This window comes from Myotis myotis, unplaced genomic scaffold (assembly GCF_014108235.1).
Source record: "Myotis myotis isolate mMyoMyo1 unplaced genomic scaffold, mMyoMyo1.p scaffold_m19_p_19, whole genome shotgun sequence".
Taxonomy (NCBI): Eukaryota; Metazoa; Chordata; class Mammalia; order Chiroptera; family Vespertilionidae; genus Myotis; species Myotis myotis.
Genome location: NW_023416323.1, coordinates 5,981,336 through 6,000,341, shown reverse-complemented (window position 1 = coordinate 6,000,341; position 19,006 = coordinate 5,981,336). Strand labels below are relative to the sequence as shown.

The window sequence follows — 19,006 nt, the reverse complement described above, 5'->3', positions numbered from 1 at the left end:
CCTTTAAAATCCTGGAGCTTTGTTAGGAAAGGAAGAGCCTATAGGCTTGAAAGATGGTGGGAGAGTTTCTGACTCACACAGGCTGGGTCACGTGCTAAGAGCAAGGGAGTTGTCCTTCTAAGCCCTGGTGAAGACATCTCAATCCTGGCTCAGCCCCTCTCACCCGCATCAGAACCGCAGGAGAGGTTGAGGGGACCCTGTCCTGTACCTTGGGGCTGTTTGCCACAGGAGGCCACCATCTTCTTGTGAGATCTTGGTACTTGGTGACAACCAGCAGCACCATGAAAACAGCAAACAGGCTAGTGGGGGATGTGTGTTGTCATGGTGACAGGAGGCTGCACTGCCTGACAAGTGGTCCAGAGTCTTAGCTGATCCTGGGCAAGCAGCTTCCCTCCCTGAGCCTCCGTTTCTTCATCTGTAAGATGGGCTAGTAAGGATGCTGACCTCATGGGGTGGTTGTGAGACTAAAGGACACTGTGACATTGGGCTGGATACATTGTCTCCATTTATTATTTAGTTGGATGTCTTGGTATTTGAGTCAATTTCTGTGAATGTCCAGAATTATAGAAATCCACATTCCATCTAGTAGTGCTGTGACCCAGTCAGAAATTCATTTACTCATGACCCAGAGTCCACACACACACACACACACACACACACCAATGTTTTCTAAAAATGCTACCCCTTACCTTGGGCATTGGATTCTGATGTTTTTTATTCATTTGATGCTATTACATTAAGAAATGCTGGCTGCAACCCATTAGTTTTGGGATCATAGACTAGAGGTCAGGGAGGAAAGTTAGTTTTTTTAAAAAAAAAATTTTTTTTTATTGATTTCAGAGAGGAAGGGAGAGGGAGAGAGAGAGAGATAGAAACGCCAATGATGAGAAACAATCAATTGATTGGCTGCCTCCTGCATACCCCACACTGGGGATCGAGCCCACAACCCAGGCATGTGCCCCAACCGAGAATCCAACCATGACCTCCTGGTTCATAGGAGCCACGCTGGCTGAGTGAAAACGAATCTTTTGAAGAAAAAGGGAATTCAGGTCATCGCTGGGGGTAAATAGATAAGGCAACAGAGAATGAGAGAGGGAACCCAGAAAATGGCTTAAGAGTAGAGCAGTTTCATTTGACCCAGTTCTGAAGGAAACAGTTTATGCAAAATATACTGATTCTAGGACCCTCTGAATTTCAGTTTCCATCCATCATTTAGTCAAGTCACTATTTTCATTAAGTTGATGCTCTGGGCTCCACCCTGTGCTGGACAATGGTGGGGACCGAGGTGTGATGAGACAGCGCAGGCCCTGCCCTCGAGGAGCTCCCAGTCCAGTGCAGGAGGCAAATCAGGCAATGCTAGCCCAGGGCCCAAGGCCAGGATGGGGGAAGCAGAGAAGCCTCGGTGAGCCAGAGAAAGAGGCTGCTCCAGACTCGGGGTGTCAGGGAAGGCTGCCTGGAAGAGGGGACCCATAACCTGGCCCCTGGTGAAGTTGAGCCGAGGGATGGTCAGGTAGCCGGCACCACCCTCTCTTTGGTGCCTTCTTGCCCGAGCCCAACCCGGGATCCTCCCCTTCTCCTGGCTCAGGCTACCAGCCCTGCGACCCGCAGGTCATCTGCAACCGCGTGAACCATGTGCACGGCTGTCTGGCAGAGCTGCAGGAGCAGGCGGCGCGGCGGCGCGCGGAGCTGGAGGCCTCGAGGAGCCTGTGGGCGCTGTTTCAGGAGCTCGAGGAGGCCGAGAGCTGGGCCCGCGACAAGGAGCGCCTCCTAGAGGCGACAGGCGGCGGCGGCGGCGGCGGCGGCGGCGGCGGGGCGGGCGTAGCGGGTGGCGCACACGACCTGTCCAGCACCGCGCGCCTCCTGGCGCAACACAAGATCCTGCAGGGAGAGCTGGGCGGGCGGCGGGCGATGCTGCAGCAGGCCCTGCGACGCGGCGAGGAGCTGGCTGCGGCCGGCGGCGCCGAGGGCTCGGGCGCCGAGGCGGTGCACCTGGTGGGCTTGGCGGAGCGCGCGGCGAGTGCGCGGCGGCGCTGGCAGCGGCTGGAAGAGGCGGCGGCGCGGCGCGAGCGGCGGCTGCAGGAGGCGCGGGCGCTGCACCAGTTCGGCGCTGACCTCGACGGGCTCCTGGACTGGCTGCGCGACGCCTACCGCTTAGCAGCTGCCGGCGACTTCGGCCACGATGAGGCGTCCAGTCGCCGCCTGGCACGCCAGCACCGGGCGCTCACCGGAGAGGTGGAGGCGCATCGAGGGCCCGTGACCAGCCTGCGGCGTCAGCTGGCGACACTGGGGGGCGCTAGCGGTGCCGGGCCACTGGTGGTGGCCCTGCAGGTGCGCGTGGTGGAGACCGAGCAGCTGTTCGCGGAGGTGACCGAGATGGCTGCGCTGCGGCGCCAGTGGCTGCGGGATGCCCTCGCTGTCTATCGCATGTTCGGCGAGGTGCACGCGTGCGAGCTGTGGATCGGAGAGAAGGAGCAATGGCTGCTTGGCATGCGCGTCCCCGACTCACTCGACGACGTGGAGGTGGTACAGCACCGGTGAGCGCGCACTGTGGGACTCCAGGGTCCTCTTCCTCACCTGTCACCTTCGTTGGCTCAACAGTTCTTGTATTAGCCCAGCTGGAATCAGGGTTCCAGTACAGTGGGAATGATAGTCCCAACCCCACAAGTTGTGGTGAACAATAAATGAGCACCTAAGCATAGAACACTTAGCAAATGCCTGGGGACAGGGAGCGTTCCAGGAGCTGTTGCTGTTACTGCTAAGAGGCTTATAGTTACCTGGCCCAAAATTAACCCAAGCTTCTCCTGGGACATCCCAGCCTGGGCCCTCCCCTGGGACTCCCACTACCATGTACACATGTCACCTCCCTCGCCGATAAATTAGCTCTGGCCCTTGTCACTCTCTCTTGCCCTGCTTTACGTTTCTTCATAGCACTTACCACCCTGTAGCTACTGCTTTGCCTGTTGGCTAACTCAGGAGTGAGCTCTTTCTCTGAGCACCTTGTTTATCCATTCCTTCCCTCGGCAGGTACTTTCTGAACTGCTGCTCTGTTCTAGGTCTTGTGCTGGGCACTGCTGGGAACACAGGTCAGGTCCCTGTTCTCACTGTGCCCAGTTACCTGTGCCACAGCTTTGGGTATTATTTTATTTCATATATTTCTTTATTGATTTCAGAGAGGAAGGAAGAGGGAGAGAGAGATAGAAACATCAATGATGAGAGAGAATCATTGATTGGCTGCCTCCTGCACGCCCCCTACTGGGGATAGAGCCCACAACCCGGGCATGCACTCTATCCACTGAGCCAAACCCGCTAGGGTGCTTTGGGTATTGTTTTAAACAAGGGAGGACCTGTCCAGCTTTAAAAGATCTTCCTGGCTGCTATATGGAGGGTGGGTTTGAGGGGGTGACAGTGGTGGCTGGGAGTCCAAAGGGGCAGCTGGGGTGGGGACTCAGGTAGGAGGGGACAGGACTAGACCAGGGCAAGAACCCAAGTGGACAGGCCATGAGGATGGACAGGCTGGGAGTGGGGAGTTGTCCAAAACAGGGCCCAGGGCTCTGGCCTGGTGGGTAGTGGGCTGTTCCTGAGATGGGGACCCAGAGGAAGTACCAAGCTGGGGGGAGATACTGAAGTGAGTTTGAGTCACACTGGGAGTAAGGACCCCGAGGAGGTGTACAGCAGGCTTTGAGGTTGGAGACAGCTCAAAAGGAAAGAGGCTGGGGCAGGAGACTGAGATGTGGGGGGCATAAGTTTGGGAATGAGGACTGAGGCTGGGGAGAGGGTGAGGTGGTCCAGGCAGGGTGTGAGGGAAAGCGCAGAGGGCCCAGGACAGAGCCCTGACGATCGGACATTTAAGTAGCAGGTAGAAAGAAGAGGAGCTGACAAAGGAACCTGGGAACTCAGGTGAGGTTGGAGAGTTAGAAGATCTGGGAGAAGGCAGTTTGATAAAAGCCAAAAAGTGGGCAGGTCCCCAGGGTCTAGGCCTCTCTGAAAATGTCCATCCTTTTTCTGCAGATTTGAGAGTCTGGACCAGGAGATGAACAGTCTGATGGGCCGTGTCCTGGATGTGAACCACACGGTCCAGGAGCTGGTGGAAGGAGGCCACCCCAGTTCAGACGAGGTGCTCTCCTGCCAGGACCATCTCAACAGCAGGTAGGGGCTGGAAGGCTTTCCAGGTACCTCAAAACAGTTCCTTCCATCATTCCTTTCCTCATTCACTTGACCGTGGAAATCAAGAATGGACAATTTCAAACCTCTGAGGTGATAATGGCCTGGTAAATCAACCAAATTTGAAAAAAAATAAAAAAAGGTTAATTCCCAGGGCTAGTGATGATGTGATAAAATGAGGATATAGTACATTTCAGTGGGCTATTAATTTATTTGTTCAGAAATAATTTGTTGTATATTTAATATCTCCTGGAAATTTTTCTAAGCATTTTATACACTTCAGTTTAACTCTGAATATTCCAGTTTTCATAGTAAAGATTCCAAAATTCAGGGCTCTTTAAAAATAGTAACAAATTAATACCTTTCTACCTAGAACACTACCATCAATTCTCCCAGTGTGGGCAGGGTTCAGACGCAGACCCAGAGAGGTGAAATCCTTCACATGATTACTCAGTCTAGTAAGCTGAAGTCAAATCCAGTTCTGTCTGAATCCAGAGCTGGGCTCTTGCTTGTATTTATTTATTTATTAGTATTTCATCCTCACCCAAGGATATTTTCCCATGGATTTTTAGAGAGAGTGGAAGGAAGGGGGAGAGACAGAGAGAGAAACACCGATGTGAGAGACACATCGATCGGTTGCCTCCTGCATATGCTCTGACCAGGGCTAGGGATCGAGCCTGAAACCGAGGTATGTGCCCTTGACCTGAATCAAACCCGAGACCCTTCAGTCTGCAGGCCCATGCTCTGTCTACTGAGCCTAACTTGCTAGGGCTTGATCGCATTTATTCAGTCTTCCCAGCAACCCTGTAGGGTATAGATTACTCCATGTTAGAAAGGAAGAAACTGGAGCTCAGAAAAGTGAACACATTGGCCCACAGTCACACAGCAAATTAGAGAGTCAGGCTTAGATTTGAAGTTGGATTTGTCTGATTCCAAAGACTGTGCTCTTAACTGCTGTGCTATATGGTAACTATATCCAGTGACTGTATAGCCTTGTAGCCTTGCCAATGTGGAAGCATCAGGGCTTAAAAGGATAAGAAGAATGTTGCCGCCTTTAGTGAGATTGTATGCCAAGTGCTTTAGCCACGTGATCTCATTAGCACTCAGTGAGATGGACATTATTATCCTGATTTTCTAGGTGAAGGAAATGAGGGTCACAGAGGGAAGTGATTTGCTGAAGGTCCCATGGCAAATCTGGCCAGAGCAGAACTTGAACTTGGGTCCTAATCTCTGCCTGTGTGGCATGTCCATTCTGGAGAGGGCAGAGAGGTAACAAACTAATAAATGAACAAGCTATTTAGAGAATGTCAGGATTCATGCCGGAGTTAGAGGACGGTGACCTGGCAGTTAGTGCGGCTGAGGCAAAGCCCTGAGTCGGAGAAGAGCTTGATGTGTTCCAAAGAGCATCCTCACTCAGTCACAGCAGCAAACAGGGACTGTGTGAAGCATTTCATAGATCAGAACTCATTTGACCCTCACAACACCCCTATGGGGCAGGTGCCATGCTATGATTGTGTCCATTTTACTGATGGGGAAACTGAGGCATAGAGAGGGTTACTAGCCAAGGGTACACATCTCAGATCTGACTCCAGGCCACCCTGCTAGGATCCTCTGCTTGTAACCTGGACCACACACCGTCTGTGAAGGGGAACTCAGGCCAGAACAATGCCATCACTTGCTCGAGGACACAGAGCAGTACATCATTTTTCCATTAATTTATTTTGGAATAAAAACAGGTTTTCCTTTTGCATCACTCTGTCCTCAGCACCTGGTTCATGGTAGCTGATCAATTACTTTTCATTGAACCCAACATATTATTTAATTTCATCAACTAGCACTTCCCACAGGATTGATGTCTTAGCTGAGATGACTAATGGTGTGTGGCCTCTTCGGTCTCAGAACCTCTTTACACTCTTACACTCTATAACCCTCTTTACACGCTATAACCCACTAGACTATGTTATTTGGAGTCTTAACCCCAAATAATTTAATTTAGTGGGTTATAGCTATCAATATTTACTATACTAGAAATTAATGCCCGGTTGGTGAGGCTCAGTAAATAAATTGAGTAATTTAAAAATATTATCATCTAAAAATAATACTAAACCTATTATGTTAATTTTTTCATGAAAAAAGCTATTTTTTCAAAACAAAAGGTGTAGTGAGAAGAATGGCATTGTTTGACATTTTTGCAAATCTCTTTATTGTGGCTTAAAAGAAGGCAGCTGAATTCTCGGGTCTGCTTCCGTGCTGGGTCTTTGTCCTGCAGCCCCTGGAAAACTCCACTGTGCACCCTGGAGACAATGAGCGTGCAAAGGCAGATAGCGTCTTCGCGTTGTTATGAAGATAGTCTGACCTCGCTCAGATTTCATTTTGAGAACCGCTGCTCTAAGCAAATGCGCGGGTAGGGTTCCATTTTTACACAGGCAGAAACTGGGCTCCGTAATATAAAGTCTTTCCAAGGTCACACAGTGGCTGGGTTCTACCCTCGGTCCGTGGGCCCTCCACACCCACGAGGCGGCCCTGTCCCCCTCGAGCCACCCTCCTTCCCTTGGGCAGGTGGAACCGCATCGTGGAGCTGGTGGAACAGCGCAAAGAGCAGGCGAGCGCGGTGCTACTGGTGGAGAACCACGTGCTGGAAGTGGCCGAGGTGCGTGCCCAGGTGCGCGAGAAGCGGAGGGCAGTGGAGAGCACGCCCCGCGCCGGCGGTGCCCTACAGTGGCGCCTTAGCGGCCTGGAGGCCGCTCTGCAAGCGCTGGAACCGCGCCAGGCGGCCCTCCTGGAGGAGGCAGCGCTGCTGGCCGCGCGCTTCCCCGCGCAGGCTGCACGCCTGCACCAGGGTGCGGAAGAACTGGGCGCAGAGTGGGGAGCGCTGGCCAGCGCGGCTCAGGCCTGCGGCGAGGCGGTGGCGGCGGCTGGACGCCTGCAGCGCTTCCTTCACGACCTGGACGCTTTCCTGGACTGGCTGGTGCGCGCCCAGGAGGCGGCGGGCGGTGACGAGGGACCCCTCCCCGGCAGCCTGGAAGAGGCAGACGCGCTGCTGGCGCGCCACGCGGCCCTCAAGGAGGAAGTGGACCAGCGCGAGGAGGACTATGCACACATCGTGGCGGCCAGCGAGGCGCTGCTGGCGGCCGACGGCGCAGAGCTGGGCCCAGGCCTGGCGCTGGACGAGTGGCTGCCGCACCTCGAACTTGGCTGGCACAAGTTGCTCGGCTTGTGGGAGGCGCGCAGGGAGGCGCTAGTCCAGGCGCACGTCTACCAGCTCTTCCTGCGAGACCTACGCCAGGCGCTTGCCGTGCTGCGCAACCAGGTGCCAGCTTGGGGGTTCACGCGGGTCCGGGTCGGGGTCCGAGACTGTGCGGAACTGACGCGACAGGGAAGTGAATGGAGGCGTGTGTTTGCGGGGACCATTGGGTTTGTGGTCTATTGGAGGTGAGTGGAAGTGGGGAAAGTATCTGGTATAGATAGTTGCATGTGTGCATCATCCGGTGTGAACATGTGTGGGCATGCGTGTAACAGAATTTGAGGATTAGGATGGGAGGGCTGATGTCTTAGCTGAGGTGACTAACAGTTTGTGGGCCATGCTGAGTGAGTAATGCACTTGGCTGTTCATTGGAGTGGCTTCCTGCGTTTGTGACTTACCTGGAAGGAAATGGAGTATGAGGATGACTGGTGATGGTTAATGGGGTTCAAAAAAAAAAAATCTTGGGGTGGATAATCTTTATCCTAACAGAGGACAGAGGGTAAAAACTATGGAAGGAGGTAATTCAGGCAGAGAGATTATTTGGATCAGTAAATGAGTGTGGATCATGAGGTTGTGGGTGCTTAGATTAGCAGATGATCTTATTGGGGCTGGCAGCTTGCAGATTCTCCGGAGGCGGTAACTGTGTTTGTAGCCTGAGGAATCAAGTGTGCTGGCTCTCTGGGAACAGCTATCCAATTTCAAGATCATTGTGGCTTGGGAACCAAGTTTGGGATTTGGGAAAGACAGAACACCAGTTTTCAGATCGTCCAAGAGTAGGGCCAACTTCTGGGGATCAGTGCTGGTCACCTAGAGAAAGCTGACTTCGTGGGAGGATTATCTGGGGGGACAGACGGGAGCCCCTAGATCAGCGGTTCTCAACCTGTGGGTCGCGACCCCTTTGGCAGTTGAACGATCCTTTCACAAGGGTCGCCTAAGACCATCCTGCATATCGGATATTTACATTACAATTCATAACAGTAGCAAAAATAATTTTATGGTTGGGTCACAACATGAGGAACTGTATGTAAAGGGCCAGAAGGTTGAGAACCACTGCCCTAGATTCATAAGGTTACTAAACATTGTAGCTGAGGTGGCCTTGAGAGACCCTTTCTGACCCTCCCCCTCCCCCTTTTTACCAGTTCCGTCTTTATCAATTAACCAGGTAGGAGGCACTCCTGAGGGGCTGAGAACACATAAGGAAACAAAATACAAAATTCCACCTGCACATGGCTGGCATTCTTGTGTGTGTGTACATATGCGGGGGAGGAGACAATAAATGAGTAAATGCATATATGATATTATGTCAGGTATATGCTATAAATGATAAAGCAGGGGGAAGGGATATGGCTGGGGTGGGGAAGGATGATATTTCTGGCAGAGATCTGAAGAAAGTGAAGGAGCAGCCATGGGGTTATCTGGAGGGACAGACTGCCAGACAGAGGAACCAGCATGAGCACAGGCCCTGGGAGGGGTGGGACCATACCTGATGCGTTTGGTGCCAGAAGCAAGAGGGAAGAGAGCGGTGTGGCAACCCAGGCTGGCCACCTCTCCCAGGTCCTGGAATGGGGGGCTGGGAGGTGGGGAGGGTATCTGACCTGTGTACCACCCTTCCCAGGAGCTGGCGCTGTCGGGTCTGGAGCTCCCGGGCACAGTGGAGTCGGTGGAGGAGGCATTGAAACAACACCGGGATTTTCTCACCACCATGGAGCTGAACCAGCAAAAGATGCATGTGGCCGTGCAGGCTGCGGAGGGCCTGCTGAGGCAGGGCAACATCTATGGGGAGCAGGCCCAGGAGGCTGTGGCCCAGCTGTTGGAGAAGTAGGTCCCTCAGTCCCAGGGGCAAAGGGAGGGGTGAGGAGGCCAAGGTTCCGCTCCTTCCTACCACAGTTTCTGCTTCTCTGCCCCTCTCTGATTTCTATTTAATTCTATATTGCTTTTAGATTTTATTTAAATTGACATTTTGTGAAAAGGTTACTAACTGGTGGTTGTCAACCCAAAGATACAAGAGGATATATGATGAAAAGTTTCTCTCCGGAGCCCTGCCCTCAGCCTGGGATAGCTGGGCTGGTTGTGAAAATGTTACCATATCTTCCTGGATGCCCCAAATCTGCCCTGCTGTTCTGGCCCCTCCCTGGGAACCCGGGACATCCCCGGATTCCTAGCTCATGGCCACACACAGGTCCTGTCCCAGCTTTTCAGATGGGATGGTGTCCCCTGCTATGCTGGTTGTCAAATATTGGGAATGAACACCGGCTGGATCTCTAGGAAGTGGTATGCAGAGTGTGTGTTTGTGTGTCACTGTCTACCTGTCACCGCTGCCCTGTCTCTTGACTGTCCTTGTACTAATCAAGCAAAGACATTTATTGAGCATCTACTGTGTGCCAGGCACTATTCTAGACCCTGAACAAAGCAAAACAAAATCTCAGCTTTCAAGTAGAGTCCTTTAGAGGGTTTCCTTCAGATCCACTTCCTTGTCACTCTCACTGTTTCTGCCCCTCCTGGTGACCCCAGCTTTCCCCTCTCTGCCCTGATCCAGGCTGGCAGAGGGCTCGGCGGCCCTCCTTGTGTCTTCTCATCTCTTTTTTTTTTAAAAAAAAAATATTTTTATTGATTTCAGAGGAGAAAGGAAAGAAAGATAGAAACATCAATTATGGGAGGGAAACATTGATCGGCTGCCTCCTGCATGCCCCCAACTGGGGATCGAGCCTGAAACCCGGGCTTGTGCCCTGACCTAAAATCAAACCATGACCTCCTAGTTCATGGATCGACTGATGCTAAACCACGGAGCCACACCGGCGGGCATGTCTTCCCATCTCTTGATGGAAAGCACACCTGTTTACCACCATCCACACCCCAAGGCCCCAGCCTCCTTTTCCAAGGCTGGAGCTTTCTAAAGGAAACTTCTAAGGGGATTCTGGTCCTGAGGCCAAAAACTCATGATCCAGTGTCCCCCACTCCAGGCCTGACCCTTCCTTCGTCGCTTGTTTCTTTTTTTTTGTTTGCTAATCCTCACTAGAGGATATTTTTTTCAAGCTTTTCAGAGAGAGTGGGAGGGAGGAGGAAGGGAAAGAGGGAGGGAGGGAGGGAGAGAGGAAGGGAGAGAGAGAGAGAGAGAGAGAGAGAGAGAGAGAGAGAGAGAGACATCGATGTCAGATACACATCAACTGGATGCCTCCCACACATGCCCCAACCAGGCGGGGGGGGGGGGGGGGAGACCCCACAACCCAGGTACTTGCCCTTGACTGGGAAATCGAACCTGAGACCTTTTGGTGTGTGGGCCGATGCTCTAACCACTGAGAAACACCTGCCAGGGCTGTCTCTCTCTCTTTTTTTTAATATATATTTTTATTAATTTCAGAGAGAAAGGGAGAGGGAGAAAGAGATAGAAACAGCAGTGATAAGAGAGAATCATTGATCGGCTGCCTCCTGCACGCCACCTACTGGGGATTGAGCCTGCAACCCAGAGTCGAACCGGAAACCCTTCAGTCTGCACGCTGACGCTTTATCCACTGAGCCAAACCAGCTAGGGCATGGGCTGTCTCTTATTTCTTGAGTGTCTGCTATATGCTGGGCCCTGCAGAACTGAGGAGGAAGAACCTGAAGGATGGTCATTCTCTGCTTCACGCTTCATCCCTTTTCAGTCATTAGTTGCTCCTTTCATTCTGTTGTTTATTCATTTATTCTTCAGCCAATTAAACAGGTAGGGTCTGTACTGTGTTCTGGGCCCTGTGTGGGCAGAGCAGCGACCAGTACAGGACACGATTCCTGTCCTCACAGAGCTTGCCCACTGTCTGACAAGAATGGCCCAGAGTGATCAGGGCCAGGATGGGAGAACTACAGGGGGGCTGTTGAGCCCAGAGGGTGCATCTGCCTAAGGCTGGTGCTGGGTAAGGCTGGGAGCACAGCAGGAATTGAGACAGACCCAATTCTTGCTCCCCTCCTCCCAGCTCCCAGTTATTTACTGGTCTAGGGATGGCTTTCCCATCAGGTAGAAGTGATAATACATCATTCATGGAGGGAGGCATTACTGTCCACACACAAAAGTGGGGCACAGCCATGCAGAGTTGGGGGCTGGGGCCCTGGGCTGAGACAGAGTCAGATCCTAGTCCCAGCTCCGCCCCTCAGCCTGTGAGATTCTGGGCAAGTCACTTAGTCTGTCTGTGGGCCTTGCCTAGCCTGGACCCTGACCCAGCCTGGGTGCCCGGTGCTGTCCTTATCTGCATATTGCACATGAAGCTTAGGGTCATTCACTTGCCCAAGGTCACAGCCAGGAAGTGGCCCAGATGGGATTTGAACCATGCCATTTTTCACCATCCAGGAGGTTTTCCTCAACCTGAGGACTCATGGTTGACATGTTGACCGGTGATGGCCTGGAGGAATTGATTTCAGTTCATTTTCAGAGGCGTTTGATCAGCTTCTGAGCTGAGTCTGGGCATGAAAAAGTCAGTCCTTTGCTTGTTTGTCTCTGGCCCTTCTATGCTTTCTTCCAACTGTGCCCTGGCTCTCTGCAACTTTTTCTCACTTGCTCTGTCTCTTGGCCTCCAGCCTCGATCTACCTGTGCATCTCTGTGTCTCTTCTCTCCCTCTCCCTCTCCCTCTCCCTCTCCCTCTCCCTCTCCCTCTCCCTCTCCCTCTCCCTCTCCCTCTCCCTCTCCCTCTCCCTCTCCCTCTCCCTCTCCCTCTCCCTCTCCTTGTTCTTCTGCCTTCACTTCTCTCTCTCTCTCTCTCTCTCTCTCTCTCTCTCTCTCTTTCTCTCACACACACACACACACACACACACACTTTACCTTTGTTTCTGTCATCTCTTTCTCATTCATTCATTCATTCATTCATTCAACAAATATGTATTGAGTACCTACCATGTGCCAGACTCTTTTCCTAGGCATTGGGGATACAGCTGTGAACAAAACAGACCAAAATTCCTGCCCTCATGGAATGACATCCTCCTGGGGGAGAAAGACAAGATAAACAAATAGCATACACATTGTGCTCGTGTTAAATGCAAGGAAGAACCGTAAAGAAGGAAAGAAAGGCAGAAAGTGTTGGGGAGTGGTCAGAAAGGCCTCACTGAAAGGTGACATCTGAGTAAATGTCTGGGAGAAGAGCATTTTGGGCAGAGAGGGCAGCCAGCCGCAGGCCACCGGGTGGGAGTGGCTTGTTCAAGGCGCAGTGAAATTAGATGCTCCCAGCCCCTCCACCAGGCCTCTTGGGCACTTTGCCCTACACTGTGGGCCTGGGGCCTGGGTCCAGTCTGGTCAGTTCACTCAGGCCAAGGGTCCACCCTCCCGGTAGCTCCAGCCCCTCTTTTCCCCAGGCCCTGCTCTTTTCCCTCCACCCAACTCTGTTGCACCTCTCTCTCTCTCTCTCTCTCTCTCTCTCTCTCTCTCTCTCTCTCTCCCCCTCTCTCCTCTACTGCTGCCTCTCTTTCTGTCTCTGGCAATAATACTGCTTCATTTATTTCCTTTCCTTTTCCTATTTTCTCTCTACCTCGGTGTCTTTTATTTTTTTTGTCTCTAGGTCTCTGTCAACCACCCCCCTTGAGGTCTTTGCTTATTTCGTTGTCGCTGGTCTTGTGTCTATGTGTGTCTCTGTTTACCTCTCTCTAGGCCTTTACAATCTCTCTCTCTGAGTCTATCTCTCCCTCTTAATCTCTCTCTAGGTGTCTCTCACTAAGTTTTCTGTTATCACTGTCTGTATCTCTTTCTTCCTAGATGTCTGTGTCTCTGTCTTTTTCTCTCTGCACCTCTCCACCTCTGTCCCTGGCTCTACCACTGATGTTTCTTTGCCTCTTCCCCTATTCCCACCTTGCTGTCTCCTCCTCCTCCTCCTCCTCCTCCTCCTCCTCCTCCTCCTCCTCCTCCTCCTCCTCCCTGACAAGCCCCATGCCCTCCCTCACAGCCCTACAGTCAGTGCTCCCACTCAGGTTTTCCCCAGTCCCGATCTCCCCATCCTTAGGAGCCAAGAAAACCAACTTCGGGCCCACCAGTGGATGCAGAAGCTACACGACCAACTTGAGCTGCAGCACTTCCTCCGAGACTGCCACGAGGTAGGAATTCCAGCGGTGCTGGGCACAGTGGCTTCTTTCCTAGGGAGGAAAGTGCTCCGGGGCAGAGGGGCGGTGGGGGTGGGGACGCCCCGTCTAAGTGGGTCGCCTGGCGACTTTCAGGCCAAGCCACCGGGAGGCACGCGGAGCCCGGCTTCCGTGCGCATGCTCCGTAGGTTCCGCCCCCGCCAACGCGGGCTTTGGGGAAGGAGGGAGGGATCCCGGGAGCCCCTGGCAACGGTGCGCGCGTCCGCACATTCCGGTCCCGCGGGATTGTGCGCAGATCTCACCTTTCCTTTCCTCTGGTGATTTGCAAGAAGCGCGCTGCTGCCTGCAGGAGAGAGGAGCGAGAGACTGGAGGGGGTGGGGGGAGCGTGAGTGGACCAGCAGCCCGGAGCGCAACTTCGGTCACAGATGGTCCAGAAACAAGCCTTTGCCCCTTTAAAAGCGTCCAAGAATCAAGCTCTGCCCCCTTAGAGATGATCTATACACCCATAAGGATCGCCCCAAATCAGATCCCCTCTCCATTCATTAGAGAAGGTTCAGGAGTCACACTGCTTCCCCCTCGGTCCCCTGCATCCCATAGAAACGTTTTGGATTCTGACCACATTAGAGATGGCCAGAGGTGGCCCAGGAAACACTTTTGTAACCCCCATATAGAGATGGTTCCGGCCTCATTCATCTACCTGACCCAGAATCATTGCCTGCCCCCCACATGATGATCCAGTACCTAAGTTTCCCCCAACCTAGAGCTAGGCCCTGATCCCCCATTGAAGATGGTTAAGCTGTTCTCTCACGTTTGAAACCCTCACTCCCACATAACTGAAGCTTATTAGAGATGGGCCTGGGCCTCAGGAAGCCCACTGGAAATGGATTCAGGAACTCCCGGTCCCTATCCTTCCCACTGGATATTATTCTGGACTGAAGTTTTATAGATGTTCCACACCCCACCCCCTCCTCTACCCTGTGACCGAGGTATCCCGGAGTCTGAGCCCCTTCCCATTAGAAATGGCTCAGGAGCCCATCCCGCCCCACCCGATGCTCCCCCCCTCACATAGACCCCGCTCCCGACATTTCATTTGGTCCAGCAGTTCCTCCCCCTTCTCATGGTGAGATGGTTCTGGACCAAGTAGCAATCACCTGAGAGGGCACAGAACCCCCACCCCCATGTTCCTCCACCCCCAACTGGGGCCCTGCAAGGAGGCTGGCATGGAGGCAGGCAGGGGGCGCGCGCGGGCGGGCGCGCTGCCGCGGTGCGCGGGCGGAGGCGGGGGCGCGCGCCCGCGAGAGCCTCTGTCGCCACCGCCGCCGCCGCCGTTGCAGTGAAGGGGCGACAGCCCGCCCGCCCGCCCGCCGCAGGGACCCAGCCAACGCCGACGCCGCTTCAGGTCTCGGGGGCGCCGGGCGTGGGGCGCGGGGGTGATGCGCGCCCCCGTCGAGGCGGGCGGGGGAGGGGGCTTGGGCGCGTGCTCGCCCTCCGGGCCGCGGGAGGGAGGGGCGCGGGGGCGGGTTGGCGGGACGCCAGGACCCTAACCCTGCGGAGGTACAGGGACGCCAGGAGCTGTCCGCGGTGCTGCTGCGGGCGGGACTGGGAGAACGGGTCCCAAGGGACTGAGGCAGAAACGGGGGGACTTTTAAGGATACTCTTGGGGTAGTGTGGACTTGTCCTGGGGGTTAGGGCGGTCTCAACCTCTCTAAGGTGCTCTCCTTTGGGTAATGGGGAATCGGAGATTTTTCCTGGGGTTGGGAGACTCACCCTTTGGGGTTTTTTTTTCCTAGGATCTTTCGGGATCTGTATTAGCCTTAGATGACGGGGCGACTCACATTTGCGGGGGTCTGCCTTGGACGATGAGGGTCTTGGACTTGCTCTGGCTTTGAGAGGCTCTGGTTTGGGGGGCTTTCCCCAGGTTGTTAGGGACTGTCTTTGCCCTTGGTGATGGGGTCAATCACTTTTGGTTGCTTTACCTTGATGACAGAGTACCATATCCTTCAAAGGCTGTCCTCACTGCGATCTGTGCCTCCATTGGCAAACTCTTACCGTGTGTGGGAACCGATGAATTGAGTCAGGGGTTTCCGCCTTTGCCGTGGCTCTAGTGTATGTGCGTGTGTGTGTGTCTGAGGCTGTCCAGGACCCTTGGGGAGCATATGCTCTGGGGACGAGGAGTGGGGTTTGGCCAGTGGGGATTTGTCCTTGGCTATGACTGCATTTGCCTCCTGGGACCGCTGAGCTAGAGTCCATGTTTTTTTTTTTTGTTTTTGTTTTTTTTTGTTTTTTTGTTTGTTTTTTTTTTTTTCAGGAGGGAGGAGGAGGATCTTGTGACTGGGGGAGGTGGAGAAGGGGGAGGAGCAAACATTCTCAGGTGCCAGGTTTGGTCATGAGTGGGGAGGTTGGGGCTTGGGGCACAAGTCTTATTTGGGAGCTCAGAAAGCACCCTTGTGATTGGTCCTGCTCGGGTAGTGAGAGGGGCCCACCCAGTGCTTGCATTTTGAATGACTGGTTTTGTTGGTGAGTGGGGAGACTAGAACTGCCATTAGTTAGGGAGTTAGCTGTCTGGGGAGGTTCTATCTAGTCCATGTTGGGGACTCTGAGCCTAGCTTTTAGGGTAGATTCATTTGGGGAGCTAGTAGGCAACCCTGTGGCTTGCATTGGGGCTGACTTTGGTAGGGGGCTGACTGGTTATGATTTGGGAGAACTGTGGTCTTGGATTGGATCCTCATGGCTGGATTTAAGGAGTCCTGTGGGCTCATTAAGGAGGCTGGATATGAGCTGTGGGGGATGGGTCTACCCCAGATTGGAGGGCTAGTTTGGAGGGAACTAGACTTGGCACCAGTTGGGAGATTGTTTAGGGATTCAGCTGGTCATATTGGTGGGTGGGGGGGCTGGAGCTAGGTATGGAGGCTTCATTTGATACCCTGAGGAGTGGGCTGGGATCTTGAACTGGTCCTTATTGGAGGTGGCTGAGACTGAATCAAAGGGTCTAAATGTTGCTGTTGGGGGGGGGGGGGTGGCTCCGGGGGCTGAATTGAAAATGAGCTAAATTAGCTTGGGGGACGTGGGCGTGAGTGGGATGAGGCTGACTGGCTCAGGAGCCCTGCCTTGGGGCTTAGGACTTGTGGGGAAGGGCTGCCCTGAGGACAAGGGGGATGAGGACTGGGGCATTCTGGGGACCCTTTCATCCTCCCTCCCTCCCACCCCGCCACACACATGCATATAAAAGCTTCACTTGCAAAAATTTTCCATCCCTTCCTCCCCTGCCCCAAACCTAGCAGTCCTGGCTCTCAACTTGGGACTTCTGGAGGGGATGAGAATTATGCCAGGTTGGGAGAACCAACTGAGCCCCTCCTCCTGTCCGCAGCTGGATGGCTGGATCCATGAGAAGATGCTGATGGCTCGCGATGGCACACGGGAAGATGGTCACAAGCTGCATAAGAGATGGCTCCGGCACCAGGCATTCATGGCCGAGCTGGCTCAGAATAAGGAGTGGCTGGAGAAGATCGAGAGGGTGAGGATGCAGAAGGTCCCTCTTCCTGTGCCAGGCGCCAAAGGCCTCCAGGAAGCCCACTTCTCACCACCAGCCTGCTGCTGTCACACCTGTGAACTGGTTCAGATCATTGCCATGTTTGCTTCTAGCTATGTGGCCTTGAGCAATTCATGTAACCTCTTTGAGCCTTGATCGCCTATTTGTAAAATGGCAGCTTCTCTTCTGAATGGTGCCCATACCCTCCTAGCTTTTAAATATTAGGGAGGGCAAAAGTAGGTTTACATTTGTTCCTAGGGAAAAATACATGCAGGTTATGGTTCCTACAATAGCTTTATTTACCTAGAAGATAAATCATAATTGATACAAAATAATAACAATAACAAGACAAATAATACAAATAAATAATAAAATAATGAATAAAGAAATAATAATACAAGAAGAAAAACCGCATACTCACAGCTATAAACCTACTTCTGCCCACCCCTGTGTTTCCCCTTTCCTGCAGCCTCCCCCAGCAGGCTTCCTTCCCCACCTTTTGGAGCATCTAGGATAGAGCATCAAGTAGACAGGCTGGGGCAGCCCTCGGGAGCTAGGGTTAAAGTGGACTTTGCATTCCTACAACCCTGGGTTCTAGCTGTGTCTGAGTGTGCCTGTTACCAGCTGTGTGTTGGGGAATTGTGTTAATCTCTTTGAGCCTCAGTTGGCTCTGCTTTAAAATTAAGAAAATAATGAATATCACTACTTCTCTGGGCTCTTGTGCACATAAAGTGCTTAACACAAAGCCAGGCACCCAGGAGCTCTAATTGCTCTGGTATTGTTATTTTTAATATGCTCTGGGCCAGTGGTCGGCAAACTCATTAGTCAACAGAGCCAAATATCAACAGTACAACGATTGAAATTTCTTTTGAGAGCCAAATTTTTTAAACCTAAACTATATAGGTAGGTACATCGTTATTAACTTAATTAGGGTACTCCTAAGGCCTAGGAAGAGCCACACTCAAGGGGCCAAAGAGCCGCATGTGGCTTGCGAGCCGCAGTTTGCCAACCATGGCTCTAGGACAACATATATTGGAGTTTGACTTCAGTCTTGGTGGGACCCAGGCAGATTTTTGCTCCAAGGCTCAACCCCCAAAACTACCCCCTACTCTGGCTGAACCCCTAGACCTGCAGCCCTGGATATCCCCACTCTTCTGACACCCAGGTGGGCCTTAAACTCTTAAGTGGCCATAGGTGCCCCCTAAATGGTGGCACATGGCAAAGCCACTCTTCTTGACTTTGAGTTTAATGAAAGTTCTCTCTCTCTCTCTCTCTCTCTCTCTCTCTCTCTCTCTCTCTCTCTCTCTCTTGTCTTTTTTATGGCCCTCTACCCATGTTTCTGAACTTATGGGAATGTCTCTGTGGCTATCACTTTATGACTGTCTGTCTGCTCCCATGTCTCTGTGCCTCTCTGTCGCCCTCCCCACGCTTCTGTCTATCTGCCTGTCCGTCTTTCTCCTTGTCTCTCTTCCCACAACTTGGCTTCTTTAATCCCTTCACCTATCTCTACATCCACCCGTCATGTCTGTCTCTGTGTGTCTCCAACTCCTTCCCGCTCTCTCCACATCTCTCCCTGCATCCCGTCCTGTTGCCCCCATATTTTCCTGTCCCTTCCCACCATCCACCCCTCCCCCTCACTTCCTGACTCCCACTGTCTGGGGCAGGAGGGCCAGCAACTGATGCAGGAGAAGCCAGAGCTGGCCGCCTCCGTGCGGAAGAAGCTGGGCGAGATCCGGCAGTGCTGGGCGGAGCTGGAGAGCACCACCCAGGCCAAGGCTCGGCAGCTCTTTGAGGCCAGCAAGGCTGACCAGCTGGTGCAGAGCTTTGCTGAGCTGGACAAGAAGCTCCTTCACATGGAAAGCCAGCTGCAAGACGTGGACCCTGGGGGGGACCTGGCCACCGTCAACAGCCAGCTGAAGAAGCTGCAGGTAGGGCCTGGCTGACCCGGTGGGGGCTTTCTGTGCCACAATGGGGCCTGAGCCGGGTTAGACTTCGCTCGAGGTATTTCAAACAGAGGGGATTTAAGACAGGGACTTCTTT

The 19,006-nt window shown here is 53.1% G+C and overlaps 1 protein-coding gene across 3 annotated transcripts in view; it reads left to right on the top strand.

Annotated features, from left to right (window-relative positions):
• The window catches only part of SPTBN4 (spectrin beta, non-erythrocytic 4), an 82,188-nt gene that overhangs the window by 34,258 nt on the left and 28,924 nt on the right, over positions 1 to 19,006 (top strand). For 2 of the 3 annotated variants that reach the window (XM_036346144.1, XM_036346143.1), the window contains exons 14-20: positions 1,586 to 2,534; positions 4,009 to 4,146; positions 6,721 to 7,471; positions 9,021 to 9,223; positions 13,361 to 13,451; positions 16,805 to 16,951; positions 18,631 to 18,894. In XM_036346144.1, coding sequence (XP_036202037.1) covers positions 1,586 to 2,534; positions 4,009 to 4,146; positions 6,721 to 7,471; positions 9,021 to 9,223; positions 13,361 to 13,451; positions 16,805 to 16,951; positions 18,631 to 18,894 — 2,543 coding nt within the window. Of the gene's footprint in view, positions 1 to 1,585; positions 2,535 to 4,008; positions 4,147 to 6,720; positions 7,472 to 9,020; positions 9,224 to 13,360; positions 13,452 to 14,792; positions 14,837 to 16,804; positions 16,952 to 18,630; positions 18,895 to 19,006 lie in introns of those variants that run through there. The other variant, XM_036346145.1, reaches the window with a different exon arrangement.